At 41.1% G+C, this 21,321-nt stretch overlaps 1 protein-coding gene and 1 non-coding gene across 2 annotated transcripts; one reads left to right on the top strand and one right to left on the bottom strand.

Moving 5' to 3' along the window:
- Nucleotides 1-949: 949 nt before the first annotated feature.
- Nucleotides 950-16,280, bottom strand: ZNF786 (zinc finger protein 786). The gene is made up of 4 exons (XM_045565098.1): nucleotides 16,165-16,280; nucleotides 7,687-7,813; nucleotides 4,629-4,781; nucleotides 950-3,391 (listed from the first exon to the last, which is right to left on the bottom strand). The coding sequence occupies exons 1-4, from the start codon at nucleotides 16,180-16,182 to the stop codon at nucleotides 1,359-1,361; spliced, it is 2,331 nt and encodes a 776-aa protein (XP_045421054.1). The 5' UTR covers nucleotides 16,183-16,280; the 3' UTR covers nucleotides 950-1,358.
- Nucleotides 16,281-20,917: 4,637 nt separating this feature from the next.
- Nucleotides 20,918-21,028, top strand: LOC123647812. Its single transcript, XR_006738352.1, has one exon. It is a non-coding gene; the product is annotated as a U6 spliceosomal RNA (small nuclear RNA).
- Nucleotides 21,029-21,321: the final 293 nt, after the last annotated feature.

Here is a 21,321-nt window from a genome sequence, read left to right as displayed (position 1 = left end):
AGAAAAATTACCCGGGAGTGGTGGTGTGTGCCTGTAGTCCCAGCTACTCAGGAAGCGGAGACAGGAGGATGGATTGAGCCCAGGAGTTGGAGGTTGCAGTGAGCTATGATCACACCACTGCACTGTAGCCTCGGTGATAGAGCAAGACCTTGTCTCAAAAAAAAAAAAAAAAAAAAAAACAGCAATAGACAATTTAATTAGGATCTTTGTGTAACTGGCCATGTAATTCTTTTCTTGCAGAATATCTTTGGCCTGTTGTTCCAGAGAAAATCATTTGTAAGACGTTGTTTTCTAGTAATATCTACTACAGTTTACTAATAATCTCATTTCTTGTCATCCCTCAGAATTTCAGGTCAGCCATCTTTTACACGAAACATGAACCCTCTGAAAAGCAGAAATTCTTTGTGTGGAGTACAACTTTGTCCCTAGAGTGTACACATTTGGTGCTCACACCATCTTCACCTGAAGTAACAAATGAGGTAGTCCTTGCCTTTTTCTTGGACTTCCACTTGTATCATGTTTAACATTGGCTTCAAAACCCTCCACAATAAACTGTTGTTGCCTGTAATGCTTCCTGATTAAGCTGTTTAACTTTGTTATTTTGTCATAAGTCAGCTTTTAGTCATCTACTTTAAATATTCACTTGGGAACCTCATTTACTCTCTCAGCTTCGAGTAGTATCTCTATTACAGAACTTCTAAATCTGTATCTCCAGTTCCAAAGTCTCATCTGAGGTCTGGTTCCATACCTCTTAGCACTTTCAGTTTTGTTTCTTCAACTGAGATTAGCCAAATTTTGCTGAGTTCCTTAGGGGGAACTACGCATAATCATGACAGAACCTGCTGAGAAACTTCAGCATTCACATAGACAAACAAACAAAGATTCAGACAATTCATTTTATTGCTACCAGTTTCAAAATAAATGAACTCAATCCAAATCCAACAGCATATCAGGCCTGCAACAAGATTTATTTGATTTAATCCACAGTTTAGGATCATACTCTGGAAAAAAACAAAAAGTAGAATTGAACCGCATCCTTTCAGCTTTGAGAATGATACTGGAGGGATTTCTTCTGTCTTAATTCAAGCTGGGATTTTAAAGATGGCTTAACATTTGGGCAAAAACGATCACCTAAGATGGTAGAAATTTCTCTTTGTATCAATAGACAAGAAATATAACTGGTGATTTTTCAGCACAGAAAATCCTTTGTGGTTTCTTAATATTCCTAACTTGTATTACATTCTTGCTCTAAGAAGGACCCCTGCTCCTAAAATCTGTTTATTAGGTTTGGCTACTGTCAGCTGTGAATTCCAGGGCAACATCAGTTCTGCTCAGTGCTTTGGCTATCCCGGTCTGCCTCAACTCCAGTCAGCCTCTATCATTGCAAACAGTTGGCTAAGCCTTTTCTTAACGTCAGGCTCATTTGGAGCACGACAGGACTTTGTGTGTACTCTGATGTGCTCAGCAAGTTTAGACTTATAAATGAAGCCTTTCCCACAGTCGCCACAGGCAAAGGGCCTCTCGGGCCTGTGTATGCGCTGGTGCCTAAGCATGTGTCCCCTTTCGCGGAAGTTTTTATCGCACTCGGGGCAGTGGAAAGGCCTCTCTCCTGTGTGCAGGCCTTGGTGGCTGAGCAGCTGTGCCTTCAAGCGGAAACTCTTGTCACATTTCAGACACTGAAAAGGCTTCTCTCCCGTGTGTGTCCTGATGTGTTCGACAAGTTTAGACTGTTTGGCAAAGCCCTTGCCACACTCGCAAGAGAATGGCATCTCCCCGCCGTGCAGCAGCTGGTGGGCCTTCATGTCGGCCTTCACGCGGTAGCTCTTGCCGCACTCCGGGCACTGGAAGGGCCTCTCCCCTGTGTGCAGGCGCTGGTGGCTCAGCAGCTGCCCCTTGAGGCGGAAACTCCTGCTGCACTCCAGGCACTGGAAGGGCCTCTCCCCACTGTGCACGCGGAAGTGCTCCGTGAGCTTGGACTGTCGCGTGAAGCCCTTGCCGCACTCGCCGCACGAGAACGGCCTCTCCTTGCTGTGGGTGCGCTGGTGGGCCTTCAGGATGCCCTTCAGGCGGAAGCTCTTGTCACACTCCGGGCACCGGAAGGGCCTCTCCCCGCTGTGCACTCTCAGGTGCTCCCGGAGCTTACACTGGTGGCTGAAGCCCCTGCCACACTCGCCGCACGAGAACGGCCTCTCGGCGCCGTGCCGCAGCCGGTGGGCCGCGAGCATGCTCTTCAGGCGGAAGCTCAGCTCACACTCCGGACACTGGAAGGGCTTCTCGTCCGTGTGCAGCCGCCGGTGCCTCAGCAATTGTCCCCTTTGACGGAAGTTCCTGCCACACTCCGCACACCGGAAAGGCTTCTCCCCACTGTGGACCCGGATGTGCTCTGTGAGTCTACACTGTTTGGTGAAGCCCTGGCCACACTTCCCGCAAGAAAAGGGTTTCTCTCCACTGTGCACGCGCTGGTGGACCTTCAGCAGGCCGCCCATGCGGGAGTGCTTGTCGCACTCTGGGCACTGGAAGGGCTTTTCTCCCAAGCGTGCCCTGAAGTGGCTGGCGAGCAGGGACCGCGGAGGGAAGCACCTGCTACACTCCGTGCACGAGCAGGGCCTCTCCGCGCCACGGCCGAGCGGCTGAGCCTGCGTGTCACGCTCCAGGCACGGGCCTGGCTTCTGTCCTGAGTGTGCACTGGCTTCTCTCCAGGAGGCTGGCCTCTCCCCGCCCCTCCGGCGCCGGTGAGCCTGCGTGCCGTCCACCGGGGGAAAGCTCTGGTCGTATTCCGGGGACTGGGAAGGCTTCTCCCCCGTATGCGCGAGGTGGTGGCTGAGAAGGGTCCGCTCCTGCCGGAAGTACATTTTACACTCAGGGCACTGGAATGGGCCCTTCCCTGGGTGGGCAGCCAGATGTCTCAGCAAACACTGCTTCAGGCGGAAGCTCTTCCCACACTGGTGACATGGGAAGTGCCTGTGTGCCGGAGGGGCACTCCGCTGCGGCTGCACGTCAGCTTGCCTGCTGAATTTCTTCCAGGCTCGAGACAGGTCCTTCGAGTGGCTCCTCTGATGATTTACTAAGTGGTTCTTCTTCCAAAAGCTTTCCCCGCAGACAGGGCAGGGGTGCTGGGCGCTCTTCCAGAAGGGGACTTCCTGCAAACCAGGGAGATCCAGATTTCTGGGACTTGGGATTCCTCTTTGGGTAGATTCGCTGCAGCTGTGGACTACTGGCGTTAGAGCCTGAACTTCGTGTCTCTGTGGGCTCAGGACGGTGATGTCCTGGGCAGGCTTGAAGGAAACCTCTTCCCTTTCTCCAAAAGAGGGGCCAAAGGGATACTGGCTCTGAAGAGGATCTACTTGGAAATGGCATTTGGTTTCCCCTGAATTCACAGCTTGCTGGCTTCCTGAAATGGAAAGCAAAAATTCAGTCAGTATTCTTGTCTATGGCATGACTAAAGACTGTCACCAATAAAGTGATCCATAAGGGTGACCTGTGGTGGCCTGGGAATCCAGCTTCCACTGAGCTACACAACCATATAGTGTGGTTCTATTTCACGTCCAAAGTGAGTTTGGTAAGTGCTGACCCTAACAGACATTAAGATAGTAATACTGAAAAGAGGAAAAGGCAGATCACAAACACAGGGTCTAAGCTCTGCAGTCAGACTGCCTGGGTTCAAATCCCATTTGTCAAGCTAATCTCTTTTGGCTTCAGGTCCTTCTGTGGAAACAACAGTACCGAAGATTATTGTAAAAATTAAATGAGTATTGAGCACAAGATGCTTAGCATGGTGCTGGCAGAGCGCACAGACTCTGTAAGTGTTGGCCACTATTATGACCCATGACTACAGACACACCTGGAGTGATGACGGCAGTAAGTTCCTAACAGAGCCCTGACTGATACCACAGTCACATGTAATCCACAAGCTGTCCTGTCCCTGAGGCCAGGCCAGGCTCAGCTCTATTCCTCCCTCCCTGTTGCCATTCCTACCAATGTTTTAAGAAGGTTTCTTGGAAGAATTATTAATAGAAAGTAGAAAGTAAAATAATTTGTGGAGAAAAACCTCCTTTGTGCTCAGGAAAGAAGCAGCTAAATACTAAAACTATTTGACTTTTTCATTCTGTACTTTAATAATGACTTTTAAGAATCCAAAAATCTGACTCTCCCATCATGACAAGAAATGAAAGAGGAGAGCTAAGGTTTAAGTATTCAAATAGATAACAGTCTCTACATAGGAAGAAAGCCATGTTGGTCCTAAAGATCTATAACCAGTCTCTGCTTTTGTTCCTTTTATACCAAGAAGTTTACATTTACTGAGCTCTTACTCTTGCTAGGGATCATTTTAACACGACATACATTAATCTATTTAATCCTACAACATAGGTACTTTCATTCTTTTCATTTTATAGATCAGGCATTGAAATACTGAAAGGTTCAATAACTTGCTCAAGGTCACCCAGAAAGGGCAAGATCCAGACTCAGGTCCAGAAGCCACACTTCTAACCACTATGCTTTACTGCCTTTCTCTAGAATATAAGAGGCACCAAGCTTTAGCTCAAACAGGAAGACAAGATTAGAAAAGGGAAATTAATTAGTCTGAATGTGATGTCTTAAGGTCAGGGCCCTGATTTCTAAATACTCACCCCAAAACAGCTGTCCCTCAATTACTGGATCAAAATGCAACTCAGCAGAGGAGCAAATTATGTTTCCTGATTTCTGTGATTCTCTCCAGTCCCTGAAGGGCTCTGCCCCCTGTTCAATCCAGGATATTAGTTCTGGTTTGGGGAGTCCATCATCTGTACAGAGAAGTCAGACAGGGTAGTTTGGCTTCCTTCAGCACTAAATTTAAAGCACACTTAAGTTATTTCTAAGTTTCTCAAAATTCACTCCTGGGACAATATATGAGAACAGATGTCAAAAACCAGGTTATAGGTTTACACAAAGAGGAACAAAACTGCCCCTACATCATAACAGTGCTTCCTAATCTATCTGGACCTATTAGACCAGTTGTGTTTAAATTTCATCATGGTCCCCATACATCTGTAATAGCAATGCTGTATTTTGTCCAAAAACAATATGGCAAATGCTTCAATATTTTTAATAACAATTTAATAACAGCCAAATCTCAGGGGTTCAATTAGTCAAAAGGATTTCTAAAAACAATGCCTTAATTTATTAAAAATATTTCTAGCACATGGAGAAAAATATACAAAAACCTAGGTGCTAACTTTGTCAAATCTTTCCATATTGACATACTTTAGGTTTTTTAAATATATGAGATACTACACAGTTTAAGCCCCAGTATATCCCTCTACAGAGGTAAGTGCTACCCTGAATCTGGTGTTTATCATTCCTATGTATGTTTTTAAATACATACATGTAAATACATAAAATAATGCTGGTTTTAAACTTTACATAAACCATACCATATTACACTGCAATTTTCTTTTCTCCCCACAAATTATGTTTTCAAAATTTCTCCATTTTGAAATACTTGGGTTCATTCGACAGTATTTGATTATATGAATATATCACAATCAGTCTTCTCTTTCTTCTGTTCACTGGCATGCCCCTGTGTACACACAAGCATTGGCAGTCCTCGAAGTGAGCTGCTGTATCCCTGGGTAAGCATGTCTCCAACTTACTGTATTTACCAAATTGCTCTCCAAAGTGGCTGTGCTGATTGACAATCTCATCAGCAGAGTAGGAGTGTTTGCTTTGTTTCACATCTTGACAACATGCGGTGCTATCAGATGTTTTTCTGTCTCTAATATAGTACCACATAGTAAGTCTTGCTGTAAGATAGGACAATCACTTTCCATCTTTTTCCAAAAATTTGTCTTGGTTATCCTTGTCTTTGTTTTTCCATGTTCTTTAGGATCAGCTTATCAGATTCCATGAAAAGCCCTATTGGGAATTTGACTGGAATTGCTTTGAATGTATAGGTTCGGGGAGAACAGACAGAAGGCAGGAAGGTCCATGTCACTGACTGTATGATTAAGAGGATGGATAATCATAGAGATGTGATGAAAGCATGTGTTAAAAGAAGTAACTAAAAACGCAAGAAAAATCCAAATCTAAAAAAATCATGGCCTAACAGTGAAACAAATTAAAATGTAGCATAATTTGGAACTTATGAATATGAGAAAAAAAGAGAATCCATTTGATTTGATGCTTGGAATATACTTTTTGGGGTGGCACAGGGTTAATGACATAGAATTATATTTATTTCTCTATAGATTCAATTAATTTAACTGGTTCTTCAGTAACAATGAAAATAACATGTCTTAGATTACATGTTTCAGAACAATCTACAGATCCAGCCTGGAAAACTTAACAGAACAAAATGTAAATATTAGAAACCTTGCAATATAAATGAACTGGCAGGAGACATGAAGGGAAGTACTACAGAATTACTTATCTTTAAATACTAAAAGAGACAAGAGATCTAATATAAAGTTGATGGAACATAATCTAGAAGTTTAAATATATTAAATTATAAAGCTAACAATAGAGGCACAAAAACTATCAAAAACTGGGGAGAAAGGGAAAAAGGAGACAGAAGAGGGATTGCATAAGTAAGCCAATGCCTCATTTTTCATAGCCATTAATTAATGCTTATCTGAACTCGATAAATCAAGGAACAAAGTTAGTGTAAGCATATTTAGATTGGAGAAAACCACTTTGAGAACTGAAACAGAAATGGTTAAAAGTGCTGGTCTTTGGGGAGTTAGTTGAGTGGGGGGGGTAAGAATGAAGCAGCAGTCTTTTAGCTTTGACTAGATGCTTCTCTGAAGTGACTTATTTTTAAGGCCTAGCACAGTGGCTCACGCTGGTAATTCTGGCATTTTGAGAGGCTGAAGTAGGAGGATCGCTTGAGGCCAGGAGTTTGACATCAGCCTGGGCAACAGTGAGACCCTATTTCTACAAAAAAAAAAAAAAAAAAAAAATTTTTTTTTGAGACAGGGTCTCACTCTGTTGCCTAGGCTAGAGTACAGTGGTGTCATGATAGCTCAATGCAGCCTCATATTCCTGGGTTCAAGCAATCCTCCTGCCTCAGCCTCCTGAGTAGCTGGGACTATAGGTACATACCACCAAGCCTGGCTAATATTTTCTATTTTTTGTAGAGATGGGGTTTCGTTCTTGCTCAGGATGGTCTCAAACTCCTGACCTCAAACGATCCTTGCCTTCAGCCTCCCAGAGTGCTGGGATTATAGGCTTGAGACACCATGCCCAGCCTCTACAAAAAATTTAAAAATTAGCCAGATGTGGTGGCACATGCCTGTACTCCTAGCTACTTGAAAGACTGAGACAGGAGGCTCACTTGAACCCAGCAGTTCAAGGTTACAGTGAGCTATGATTGCACCACAGCATTCCAGCCTGGGTGACAGAGCAAAACCCTGTCTCTGAAAAAAAATTTTATACACACACACATGGTATGTGTAAAGTCACAGCAACCTGAAAGTAGTGACAAAAAGCCCCAACATACATTTAGTCATCTTTGACCACCTACATTACTTGTCTCAAATATTCTTATGTAACTATGTCTACCCTCGAGTAAAGATTAGCAAAATATGGGTAAAAATGCCTTTCTGAGTTAATTTCTGAGAAATCTTGCTACTTGACAATCAAAAGCATCAAGTGACTGAGAACTCCAGGATCCAGTTCCGTGACTAACCCACAAACGTGAACACTTCTTACCTAGAGAGATGAGCGTCTCATAATTGGTTCTCATGACATGCTTGTAAAGCTCCTTCTGCCATGCCTCTAGGTTCTGCCATTCTTGCTCCGAGAAATAAATGGCAACATCCTCAAAAGTCAGAGGTAACTGAAATTATAGACACAGTATGTATATAGTCGTGATTGCTCCCAAATGACTCCAGCTCCTGTTTTTGTTCAGCAGCTTCTTCTGGGGAACTGCTCCTTCCCTACCCCAATCGTGTGGTTCTGCTGTGAACAACTACAAGCCCTCCAGGAGTTTCTTTATGTTTGTCCCAAGTATATATACATATGTAGAGTATGGAACTTTTTTTCTTTACAAAAACAGGAGCAAATCACTGTGTAACTTCATTCACTTAATATCATAGACATCTTTCCAGGTCAATACGTAGAGGAAAACTCATTTTTCGGTAAGTTGCATTACATTCCGTGAGTAGATATACTCCACTAATGGGACATATATTGTTACCAACAATGCTCTGATGTGCTTCCTTAGGTATTAGTGCTTCTACTTCTGTACGATAAAGTCTGAAAAGGAGAACTACTAAATCGAATGGTATAAATATCTTCAGTTTTAATAGATATCACTAGATTGCCTTCCAGAAAGAACCTAGTACCTTTACCTTTGCTTTTGAGATGAGACTTCCTGTTTCTTTACACCTTTGACAGCACAGGATGTTCTTAAATCTTATTTTTTGCCAATGTGACAGGTGGCAAATAATATTTTATTGTCTTAATTTACATGAATTTGTGAGGCTTAGCATCACTTTCATACTTTTTGGCTCTCTGCATATTTTTGTGAATGACCATTCACATCCTTTGCTCAGTGGGTTCTCATAACTTAAATGAACTTTCTTATATTAGGGTTAATAACCCTTTGACTAACTGACAATCATCTTCTCTATTTGTCTTTTGTCTTCTGCCAAATAGAAAATGGACCCTTTTATTTAGTTAAATCAATACATATTTATCATATTGTTTCCATATTTTTAAGTGTTCCCCACATCAAAGTTATACAAATATTCCACTAAAGTCTTTTTACATTTGCAATTTAATTCTGTAGATGAGATTGGCATTTTTATTTACACACATATGGATAGCCAATCATGCAACACCATTAAATATACCATTCTTTCTTAGATTAAAATGCCAACCTTCAACCTTTGCATATATATCCAGATTTATATATATATGCGAGTCTGTATATCCCAAACTCTCTATTTTCATAAACTATCTATATGTAACTTTGTAATACCCAGAGAGTAAGTCTCCCCGCTCCCACCCCCTGCCCCATTCTATTTCAAGCTACTGTTGTCAATTCCTGGAATATCTATTCTTCCTTACAAACTTCAAAATCACTTTGTCCAGTCAAAAAAAAAAAAGTACATTAGGATTAGGTTTGAATTACGTTATGTGTAAATATGTATTTAGGAAAGATTGATACCACCTTGGAACACAGGCTGCCCTTCCATTTATTTAGGTCTTGCTTGTTATCTTTTAATAAATGTAATGATTTTCTTTATAAATGTTCTGAATCATTTTATTAACTTTATTTATGATATTCTCTGGTTTTTCTAATAAATGTAAATGGGACTACCCCTGCCACTTCCAATCATTATTACTAGTATTTTTTGAAGTTACTGAGTTTTGTAAACTTATTTTGTATCTAACCAATGTTCCATATTTATCAATCCTAGTCAATAGTAATACTGTAAGTTTTTGGTGGAATAAAATCATACTATTTTCAAATAAGGATAACTTCCCCATCTTCCCTCAAGGTGTACTGCTTTTTTCTTGTATTATTACTTTTATTAAAACTGCTTTTGTGGCTTTAGGGTTTAATATCTTGATTTGAAGGCTTTTCCCATTCTAAGATTATAAAAGATATTCTCCTGGATTTTTCATGTTTTAAGAGCTGTTTATCTGGATGAAACCTTTTACCATCTGGAACTTATTTTTGTATATTACAGAACAGGCAGTGAAACATGTCCTTAACACCGCATGTCTGACCTGCAAAGGTCTACTTATATGTGGATTTTTTCTTTTTTTTTGAGACAGTCTTGCTCTGTTGTCCAAGCTAGAGTGCAGTGGCATCATCATAGCTCACAGCAACCTCAAACTCCTCGGTTCAAGTGATCCTCCTGCCTCAGCCTCTGGAATAGCTGAAACTACAAGTGTGCACAACCACACCCGGCTAATTTTTAAATTTTTTGTAGAGATGAAGTCTGACTATGTTGCTCAGGCTGGTCTCGAACTCCTGGCCTCCAGCGACCCTCTTGCCTTGGCCTTCCAAAGTGCTAGGATTACAGGCATTAGCCACCACACCTGGCCAGTTCTTTTAATTTAGACAGTTCCTCACCAGCTTTGAGGTTGCAGTGTGCTATGATAACGCTACTGCCCTCTAGCCTGGGCAACGGAGCAAGAGCTTGTCTCAAAAAAAAAAAAAAAGAAAAAATTTTTGAAGATTTGCGACAATTAGAAAAAACTCACAAATTGAACCACATAGCCTAGAAATATCAAAAAAATTTAAGAAAAAATTAGGTATGTCATGAATGAATAAGACATAGATATTAGTCTATTTTATCACTTCCATAAAATATACACAAATCTATTATAAAATTTATTAAAATTTACACAAACAGTACAAGCCATTCATAGTTAAGAGAAATGTAAACAAATGTTAATATGCAGTATTAAATCATAAATGCATATTAACTGTAGTACATACTGTCCTACTATAATAATTTTGAAACCATCTCCTGCTGCTATTGTGGTGAGCTGCTGTGGGAGCACCCAAGCATCTTCCTGAAATACTGTGTGATGCTAATCATCTCCACGTGAGCAGTTTCTCCAGTAACTAGCGGATTGTAGTAAAAAGTCATCTCTTCACATTACCACATATTTCTCGTTGTGTTTACTGCAATACCATAAACCCTGAATAACACCATGGGACCCATATGAAGTGCCACTAATGATGCTGGAAGAAGAGAAGAAGCAGAGAAAAGTCATGACATTATAAGAAAAAGCCGCATTGCTCGATATGTATGCAGACCAAAGTCTGCAGCTCTGGTTGCCCGCCATTTCAGGCAGATGATTCATCTTGCAAACAGATGACATAAATTTAAGGTATCAGTAAGTACAGTACAGTACTATGAATATATTTTCTCTTCCTTATGATTTTCTTGATAACATTTTTTCTCTAGGTTACTTTATTATAAGAATACAGTATATAATACACATAACATATAAAATATCTATTAATTGTCTGTTTATGTAATCAGTAAGCCTTCTGGTCAACAAGTAGGCTATTAGTAGTTAAGTTTTGGGGGAGTAAAAGTTATATACAGATTTTTTTTTTTTTTTTGAGACAGAGTCTCACTCTGTTGCCTGGGCTAGAGTGAGTGCCGTGGCGTCAGCCTAGCTCACAGCAACCTCAAACTCCTGGGCTTAAGCGATCCTACTGCCTCAGCCTCCCGAATAGCTGGGACTACAGGCATGCGCCACCATGCCCGGCTAATTTTTTCTATATATATTTTTAGTTGGCCAGATAATTTATTTCTATTTCTAGTAGAGACGGGGTCTTGCTCTTGCTAAGGCTGATCTTAAACTCCTGAGCTCGAGCGATCCACCCGCCTCGGCCTCCCAGAGGGCTAGGATTACAGGCGTGAGCCACAGCGCCCGGCCTATATACAGATTTTTGACTGCATGCAGTTGGCAGGGGAATTGGAACCCCTAATCCCTGCATTGTTTGAGGGTCAACTGTTCTTCTTTTTCCAAATGGGTATTTGTCACATTTATTGAATAGTCTATTCTTTTACCACTGATTTGGGATTTTTTTGATAGATTCCAATTTATTCTCGGATATATTTTTATTCCACTGGTAAACTTGTCTCTTCCTGGCCCAATACTGCACTGTTTAATTCTTACAGTTTTATCAAATGTTTTGTTATTTGAGAGACCATGGCCATCCACCACCACAATCCACATAATTTTTTGCTGGAAACTGTTTTGACCTTTTTTGTCTATTATCTCTCCTACATAAACAGGAAAAATATTTTGTCAAATTAAATACAAATTCTATTTAGAATCTGATAGGACTACATTAAATATATGGATTAACTTGGGGAGAACTGGGTTTTAAAAATATGGGATCTTCCCACCCAGAAACATGGTATATCTCTTTAATTATTTTTATGTGCTTTAGTAAAATTTATAGTTTTTTCCATATAGACCTTAAATAATTCTTGATAGATTCATTCCTAGGTATTTTAGAGTTTTAGTTGCTACTGTGCTTGGGGAACTATTTTTTCCACTAAAATTTCTAATTATGAAAGCTTGGAAGGCTGATTTTTATGTTCATTTTGTAAATAACTTCCTTTGTTGGCTAAACCTTTTGTAGTTGATTGTCTTGGAGTTCCTGCGTAGAAAACTAAATCTGCAATTAACACTTCTTATAACTATTTAACTCTATCATTTCTTATTTTTCTTATTGCATTAGCTAGAATAATGTTGAATAATAGTGACAGTAGCATGCATCTGTCTTATTCATTACTTTAATAAAAATCCTTCTAATGGTTAACTTTAAAAGTAATGTTCATTGGTTTTAACTGATTAACCAAGATTCCAGTTATCAGCAATTGGTTTTGAATCTCATTGCTTCTTTAAAAATTGCATTACAAAAATGTAATACATGTAAATGTGTTAGCATTGTTTAATATTTGTGTTTATTATGGTTGGCTTAGATTAACTGACACTTGTTAAGGTTCATAACTAGGAGTATGTAAATTATGTTAGTTTAAAATACTCTATATAAATAGACATCTCATCTTTTATTGAATTGCAACTATTCACGTGTGCTTATTTTCTATGGGTATTAAAGTGTATTTTGTTTCAACTTTTATTTTTAATTTTTATTCATTTTTGTTGTATTCAGTCTGAAATTTAGAGTTGAGTTTTAAAATTCTTATGATGCCTTTACATTTGTCTTAGTCTGTTTAGTGTTACTATAAATGAATACCAGAGGCAGGATAATTTATAAAGAAAAGAGGTTCATGGTTCTGCAGAGTGTACAAGAAGCATGGGTAAGCATCTGCTTCTGGTGAGGGCCTCAGACTGCTTCCACTCACCCCAGAAAGTGAAAGGCTTGTGCAGAGATCACGTGGTGAGGGGGGGGGGAGCAAGACAAAGGAGGGAGGTGCCAGGTTCTTTTTAACTAGCTCTGTTGGGATCAAACAGAGGATGGCACCAAGCCATTCATGAAGGACCACCCCCATGACCCAAACACCACCGTTAGGCTCCACCTCCAACACTGGGGATCAAATTTCAACATAAGGTTTGGAGGACAAACACCCAAACTATAGCAACATTTAAATCAGAAATTCGTTATTTTAAGTGTAATGAAATAGTCATTTTTGCTATAATGCTTGTTTTGAACGTGAATTTGTTCCAACATGATTAAAATATTAGGGAACAGTATATTACAAAATTTTGCATTTGCTTATGTGCAATTTTGTCTGTAAAAAAACACTAGATAAGTGGTTTTCAATTAAGGCAATTTTGTGCCCCAAGGGCCATTTGGAAATGTCTAGAGACTTTTTTTTCAATGCTATCAGAAATGAAGGAGACATTTTTGATTTTCATAATTGGGGGAGGTGCTACTGGCATCTAGTGGGCAGTGGCGAAGGATGCTAATAAGCATCCTGCATAACACCCACCACAACAGAAAATATAGCCAGTACAAAATGTTAGTAGCAGCAAGGGTGAGAAAGCTTGCACTAGGTCTACAAAGAGAACTGATCTGTGATCTGTACACAAAATGCAAACCCTTCAAACATCAGATTACCCTATGCTTTAAGTCCTACTTATCGATATCTGGGGTCAAAACTTTCCACCTCATTTCAGATGAATGTACAGTAGGACTAAAACAATATTTTAGTTTGTTTGATGGTGACTTGTTTTTTGCTCTTAGCTAACAGCCAAATTCCGCTTCTGTACACAAAGCTTGCTTGCTTATTGCTTGGTTACGATAAAGAGCTAAAACCATGCTCAAATGCAGTTAAAAAAAAAAAAAAAAAAAAAAAAAACGCACCGCAGGTGGCTTCCTGATAGGGAGGCCGGCTGTGCAGGGCGAATGTCCTTGGGGAGAGAATCTCCTGGAAGGGAATCTCTTGGGAAAGAGTCTCTTATCGGAAATAACTAGCAACAGACTCCAGCAAAAAAAAAAGTATAAAAGCTTTGTTTTTACCCCAGGGCAGGGTCCTGGTTCGTAAAGAGACCACTGCGTTGGTGCTCTGGGACTTGGACCCTAGCTCGAGCTAGTCAATAAAATAAAACTCCTTTGCCTTTGCAGCCTCAGTGACTCTGTCTTTCTGTTCCCGAGGCTGAGGGGAACCGGCTCTGACATAACCTTCCTTTTTACCACTTCACACTAACTCACAAACTCCAACCCTTGTTATGCCCACCTCCACATGCAAATTTCAAGCAGTTTTTAAAGCAATTAAGATTTTTAATTTATTAATTATGAACATGCATAAAACTGCTGTTTTTATTAGGTTCTAATCTTTTCAACAAGTCACTGATGGAAGTTTTTTGACTGCTGTGTACCTAACATTTCTCCCATAAACTCTGATTTTTATCAGTTTCACATTGCACTATGATTTTTAGAAATGCATATGCTGTGTATCAGAACTGAATGTATGTTTATATTACTGTTTTAAATATATTTACTTGCCTCTCCTCTGATTAAATTCTTTACTTTTAACATGTTTTTTAAATGCTCAAAAGCCTTCATTGTTTATTACTTTTATTTTCAGAAGTTTAAAAGATTCAGAAAATTACAGAGAACATTATAACAAGCACCCTAGTATTCACCACTGACAGAGTTCCTTTTAATGAAATAAATAGAATGTGACAGATTAAAACTCAAGTTCCCTTGGTTCCTCTCTTCAATCTTGTTTTTATATTCAGTCCTATTCCCCTCCCTTTGTAAAGGCACACCGGTAACTTTTCATTCTTTTCTTAAAAATTTTTAATATACATATGTATCCATAAATAATATATACTTTTGCTTTGTGTCTTTTATACATAAATGATTTATTGTATTGCAAATTGCATTTTTCACTCAACATTTTGAGATTTATGTTGACATATATACAACTAATTTGGTACAGTGTTCCCTTGGCTGAATGTCAGTTTCTTAATCCATTCTTTTATTCATTGACCATTTCTTTTCAGTTCTGTTAATTGCCTGTTTATATCCTTTACCCACATTTTTATTGGGTCACTTATCCTTCCATTTCTATTTCTTTATGTAATTTACATGTTGATTCCTGACTACACAAGTTACAAATACTTTATCATAGTCTGTCTCTGAGCTTTTAATTTTGTTTATGCTGTCTTATATTGTATAGTAAGTTTTCATTTTGATGCAAACATATCAATCTTTTCTTAAGTCTCTTTACTTTTTGGGTCTTGTTTAAGAAATTCTTTTCTACGCTGAGATCACAAAGATACTCTACATTTTCTTCCCAAAGCCTCAAGTTTTGTTTTATGTTTTGATTTTTAATTTATCCAGAATGTACTTTTTGTGTGTGTGGTATGAGGTGGCGATCTAACACCTTTTTTTTCCCCAAATGGAAAACCAGTGGTCCCAAAACTGATTTTGAAGGTCCATGCATTAATTTCCTAGGGTTGCCATAACTAAGGGACCACAAACTGAGTGGCTTAACACAGTGGAAATTTATTCTCTCCAGTTCTAGTGGCTAAAAGTCTGAAATTAAGGTATCAGTAGGTCCATGCTATCCTTGAAAGCTCTACGGGAGAATCTGTTCCATGCCTCCCTCTTAGCTCATTAATCGGTTTAACAATCAGAAAAATGCTGATAAGTTTACAAAACAAAAACATACTAAAAATTAGCTACTCCATTAAACCCTGACTTTAGCAGAACACTAGTCAAATAACGTGTACTCTATTTAGGTTGTTCTACTCCTCCCAACGTTAACATCCTTCTTAACCTCAACACAACACCACATTATCGGCTAAATTCTGACATTTAAGCTCCCCGTCAAACACCATTTCAACCATTCAGAATCTTAAATCTTTAAAAACATTTGTTCTGAATTCAGTGACTATGATGCAAAACTGGGCTGAGCTGTAACACGCATCTCTGGCGCCAGACCTATTTGCACCCTTTCCCCCGTCCGCTCGTCGCCATGCTGGGCCCCCTCGCCCGGGCTCGGCCACGGTCCACGCTCAGCTTTGTTCCGGGGTTTGGCCACGGACGAGCCCCTGGAGCGGTGACCACCGGCTCCCTCTAGGGCCCGGACCCCACACCCCCAACCTAAGCGACCTCCCGACTGAGTCCCCCCCGTGCACCGCCGCTGCCCACGGAAACCCCAGCCCGGTAACCGAGGACCCACCCGGAGCCCCGAAAGTGGGCGTCCGCGTAGAGTATCCTCTTACCGGAGCCGGCTCGGCCATCGCCTCCCGCGGCAACCCCCGGGCCCGACGACGCCAACAGTCCCTGGCGACTCCGCAGGAACCAGCCCGGCCGCGCACGGCACCCCTCTACGCCCGGCCCCCGGCCTGCACCCAGGTCCCCCCGCGACGCAGCGCAAGCCAGGGCGCCGTGCGCCCTGGGAATCGGCGGGCCCGGACGCTGCGGATGCCCCTGCCCACAGCGCCCCCGTCGGGCGGGAGGAGCCGGCGCAGTCCCAAGGACGAGCCTCGGCGGAAGGATCTAGGGCCAGGACGCCGAGCCCCACAGCGTCCCCTGCGGCCGGGAGGAGCCGGCGCCGCTCGGGGACGGCGCTCAGTAGGACAGCCAGGGGTGGCCCGGGCCGCGCAGGCCACAGCCCCCGTGTGTGATGGATCCTCGGAATGAGTTGGGACTTCCAAAGCAGGGAAACAGCTGGAGAGGAGCTGAAGGAACGCAAGAGAGAGGGGGAGACGGTGCGGCAGCTGGAAGTGGAGAGTCAGGGACCGGGAGACACGTTCCCCCCAGAAGCCGAGACAGAGCAGCAGCGGGCGAGAGAGGGAGCGTCTGGGTCCGTCTCGCAAAGCCGACCCGAGTCACCCGTGAGGGAAGCCCAGGAATCGCGCGAGGGCGGGGGGCCGGTCCCCAGGGGTCACCGTGGAGCAGGCTGCGCTTCAGTTATATTTCTTGACCATGTTAATGTTTCTCTTGTCTTTGATCTAACTATAGAATATTTCTTTTCTTATATTATTGCTTTATTATTAGAGGAAATGTTGTATTTCAGAAGTTCTCTCCTAATTTTTCTATCTATTGTAGTTTTACAATTCTAATGATGGCAATATCATGTTCTTATTCTTTTATTTTGCATATACTTTTCCATACAATCTACATGGTCTTCATATTTAACATTTTTTTTTTTTTTGGCAGAGTCTCACTGTGTTACCCGGGCTAGAGTGAGTGCCATGGCGTCAGCCTAGCTCACAGGAACCTCAAACTCCTGGGCTCAAGCCATCCTCCTGCCTCAGCCTCCCGAGTAGCTGGGACTACAGGCATGTGCCACCATGCCTGGCTAATTTTTCTATATATATTTTTAGTTGTCCATATAATTTCCTTCTATTTTTAGTAGAGACGGGGTCTCGCTCTTGCTCAGGCCGGTCTTTAACTCCTGAGCTCAAACAATCCTCCCACCTCAGCCTCCCAGAGTGCTAGGATTACAGGCGTGAGCCACGGCGCCTGGCCCATATTTAACATTTTAATTGCTGTAGAACATTACATCTAATTGATTATTACAAGTAGCATTGATATTAATTTTCAACCATACAGTATTTCTTATTTTGAATTACTGCTATAGGACAAATTCCTAAAAGAAAAACCATTGAGCTTAAAAAAATTTGATTTTAAAGACTTATTTCCAGATTGTCCATTAAGAAGCATGCACCTCACGTGGGAGAGAGCCAGTTATCCTAAGGAAAACACAAAGGCAGAGCACAGGAGAATTTTAGGGCAATGAAACTACTCTGTGTGATACTATAATGGTGGATACATGCCATTAAAATTGGAACTTACCTGACCATGAATGGCATCCCATAGAATGTACAGTGCCCATAGAATGCACAACACCAAGAGTGAACCCTACTGTAAACTGTAAACTAGAATCTGCAACACTGAAAGTAAATCCAAATGTAAACTCCATATGGACTGTGTGATAATGATGTGTTATTGTAGGGTCATCAGTTGTAACAAATGTACCACTCTGGTGGGGTACGCTGATAGTGGGGAGATGGTATGTGAGAAATCTCTGTACCTTCCTCTCAATTTTGCTGTGAACGTAAAACTGCTTTAGAAATTGTCTTTTTTTAAAAAAAACCAAGGATGAACTTTTTTCCTTTTTGCATTGAAACCAGGATTATACATTTCCCTGTAGCCTCACTAGCAATATTGTAATGTCTTCATTTTTATTAACTTACTAATGGAAAAATAGTATTTTCTAACTTACTTAGGTGGAGCTAATTGTCCGATATTAACTTACTCTTTTATTGCCCATATTTGAATTTTGTTTATAGCTTTTTCCCAGCTCACCCTTAGAGGTCCATGTTCGAGATGAAATAGATTAATGATTTGTTCTGTGAAGTTTGGATTCAGTCGAGGGGCTGCACTTGGGGATCTGGAGGGCCACATTGAGGCTGCAGGTTCCCCAGCCCTGGTTCAATTCATGTCTTCTTCCAAACAGTGAGAAACAGTCTTTACTTCAACAGAATTCATGTGGCTGATTAGAAACCTTATTAATGATTTTAGTGATTCCTCATAAATTTTACCAAACAGGACATTCTCCTCCCAAATTCTTTCACAATTCCTTTCTTCTCCCTTCTAAAATTTACTACAGAGATGAAGACTTGTTTTTTTTTTAATTACAGCATTTTCACATGCAAAAAAAGAACCAGTTTTGCAAAGAAGAACTAAGATTTAAAGAATCAAAAACAGTTGTGAAAAAATAAATAAATGCAGCTGGAGAGAGAATGAATAGAAGAAGGGGCCATCTCATTCTCTTTGATTTTCAAGGGGAAATGACATTTATGGATTGAAGGTATGTGTGCTTCAATGTTAGAATGTTTTTACTTTTAATCAGTGTTGAAACATTTCCTCCTTTCTTGTGTGGCTTCTTGACCAGTAGCACAGGAAATATGAAAAGGATCAGGGGTGGGGTGAGCATCTCTTTCAGTACACACAGCATTATCCTTTTCTTCCTCCCATTCTTGGGAGATGACTCCAGTTCCTACATGCGAAGATGAAGACCCATCTGACTTAAGCTCCCTCATCCCATCCCTTCCATTCTTGTCCCTGTCTATACTCACAGCTTTCTAATTGCCCTTACTGTCTCCATAGATCAGCAGCCCTCCTCACCGAGACTCTTTTCCAGAGAGCTCTAACACCTTCCAGACACACTACCTCCATGACATCTCCTCAGACTACCCTCTCTGCGGCATCTACACTCTTTTATCTTGAATCCTTTGCCATCCAACAATCCCCATCACACAAAAAAAATGTTTTTGAGAAGTTCCTCTCAGTGTTTGAGAAGAAATGGGAGGGGAAGAGCAATGATGCAATATTAGTGTATCAGGATCATCTGTGAGAGCCTTGAAATGTACATACATTCCTCACCCATCTAACAGGACTCAGAACCAGAGTCTCAAGAATGTTTGATTTCTCCTTCCTGTACCCCAGTCACCAAACCCTGCTCTGTCTTTGTCTTTCTTTCAGATCCATCCTTCCTTTCTTTTCTCAGTACCCCAAATCAAATTCATCCCTTCTTCTGACCATTCAAGAATTTCTAGAATGGTTCTTTTTTTTTTTTTAAACAAAGAGATAGGGTCTCACTATTTTGCCCAGGCTGGCCTCACATTCCTGGGCTCAAGTAACTGTCCCACCTCAGCCTCCCAAGGAGCTGGAACTATAGGTGTGTGCCACCCTGCCTGGCTGTTTTCTGTGTCAGGCATGTGTTAGCCAAAAATACAATAATGGAGAAAATGCCGAAACAAGATCAATGGCTGCCCTCCAGGGATTCAGTCTATGAGGGAGGCACACAGTTTCATGTGAAGAGAAAGGTATTTAAAGGTGCCATGAGAAGAGACTAAAGCGCTCCTGGTGTCTGGACTGAGTCTCGGAATATGAAGGGCTTAGGTGGGTAATGGAAGAAAGGCATTCCAGACAGAGGGAGCAGTCATGAGGAAACATAATACACTTGAGAAAAACAAATGCAGTTTGATACGGCTAAAGTTCATACTGTGAATATCTCACAAATTAAGCTGCAAAGGCAGGTCAGGGTCAGCTTATAGGCTCTTACATGTCATGTTACAGAGTCTACATTTATAATAAAATGGGAACCTTCTAAATACTTCTTAAAAGGAAATAACATTAGAATTGCATTTTAGAAAAACCAGTCTGGCAAGAGGAGGATATCTGGCAGAAGTATGATGAATGCACTGCAGGAAAAAGCCAGAGGCAGAGCACTGTTAAGAAAAAAAACTGTAAAACTATTTTTTAAAAAAGAGTGGGCTTAAATTAGTGACAACAGAGATAGAGAGAAGGGGTCTTATATCTGATTTGGGAGAAATCAGGAGCTAAATTTGGTGTGGGAAAACCTAGGGTCATCATCAGATCTATGACTCTGGAGAGTAGGTAGATGGCAGTTAAAATTTTAGAGGTGGGAAATACAGGAGGGTGTACAGAAGAAGGGAGGAGGGAGGGTTGCTATGGACAACACATCTTATTTGGGCATTTTGTATTGGAGACGCCTATGGAAATAAGGAATTCCAGGAAGTCAAATAGATGGACTGACAGATTTGAAAGTCATCAGCACATATGTGATAACAGAAGTGGCTGCACAAGATGTGGCTCGGGACAGCAAAATAGTCCCCAGACAAATAAACATAGCTGGCTGTTGGTTTTGGTGGTGAGGCACGCTTTTCCCTCATTCTAGGTGTTTCTTTCCGTTTAGGGGAAGCCCCAGTAGCACAGCGCTCCTAGTCCTGCCTCCTCATCCACTTTGCTCAGGTCCAGTGCTCCATAATTGCGTTCTCCAATATTAGCTTTATCACTAGTTAAGGTGATGTTTTGATCTTACATTTCTGTCTCCTTGGCTAATTTCTTAATTTAGAATTTAGGCAGGGAACAGAGTGCTATTTATGTCCTAAAAAACGCAAAAAAACAAAACCCAAAGTGCCAGTGATCAAATTATGGGACATGCTTGATTCGGCAGCACATCTAATAAAATTGGAACAATACAGAGAAGATTAGCATGGCCCCTGCACAAGGATGACACATAAATTTGTGAAGCATAAGAAAAAAAATTATGGGAAATCCCAACAGAAGATTAACAGAGTCAGAAAAACTAAAAAGAAAACAATGTGAAAATAAAGAAATAAAAAGAAAATGGTGTCTGGGAGAGGTAATGAGCAATCAGCAATGCCAATGCTGCATTACTCGGTGAGAGCTATTCCCTTGACTGGTTGAAGCTAAAGCAGAGGGCTGAGTAGAAGACAGAAGAGAAGAGACACAGTCATATGGCACAGTACAAAAGGCACAGGATTTGGAGTAAAACCCACAGAATTTAGATCCTGGTTCCATCTACTACCCCTGGTCTTGGG

This window comes from Lemur catta, chromosome 11, assembly GCF_020740605.2.
Source record: "Lemur catta isolate mLemCat1 chromosome 11, mLemCat1.pri, whole genome shotgun sequence".
NCBI lineage: Eukaryota > Metazoa > Chordata > Mammalia > Primates > Lemuridae > Lemur > Lemur catta.
This window is presented reverse-complemented; position numbering and strand designations above follow the sequence as displayed.

Bases quoted from the DNA above. Each gene is read 5' to 3' on its own strand.
- ZNF786 (XM_045565098.1), bottom strand. The intron at 4,782-7,686 runs GTAAGAAGTGTT...TTCTCTGTACAG, and splicing joins TGAGACGCTCATCTCTCTAG to ATGATGGACTCCCCAAACCA. The intron at 3,392-4,628 runs GTGAGTATTTAG...TTTCCATTTCAG, and splicing joins TGAGGGACAGCTGTTTTGGG to GAAGCCAGCAAGCTGTGAAT.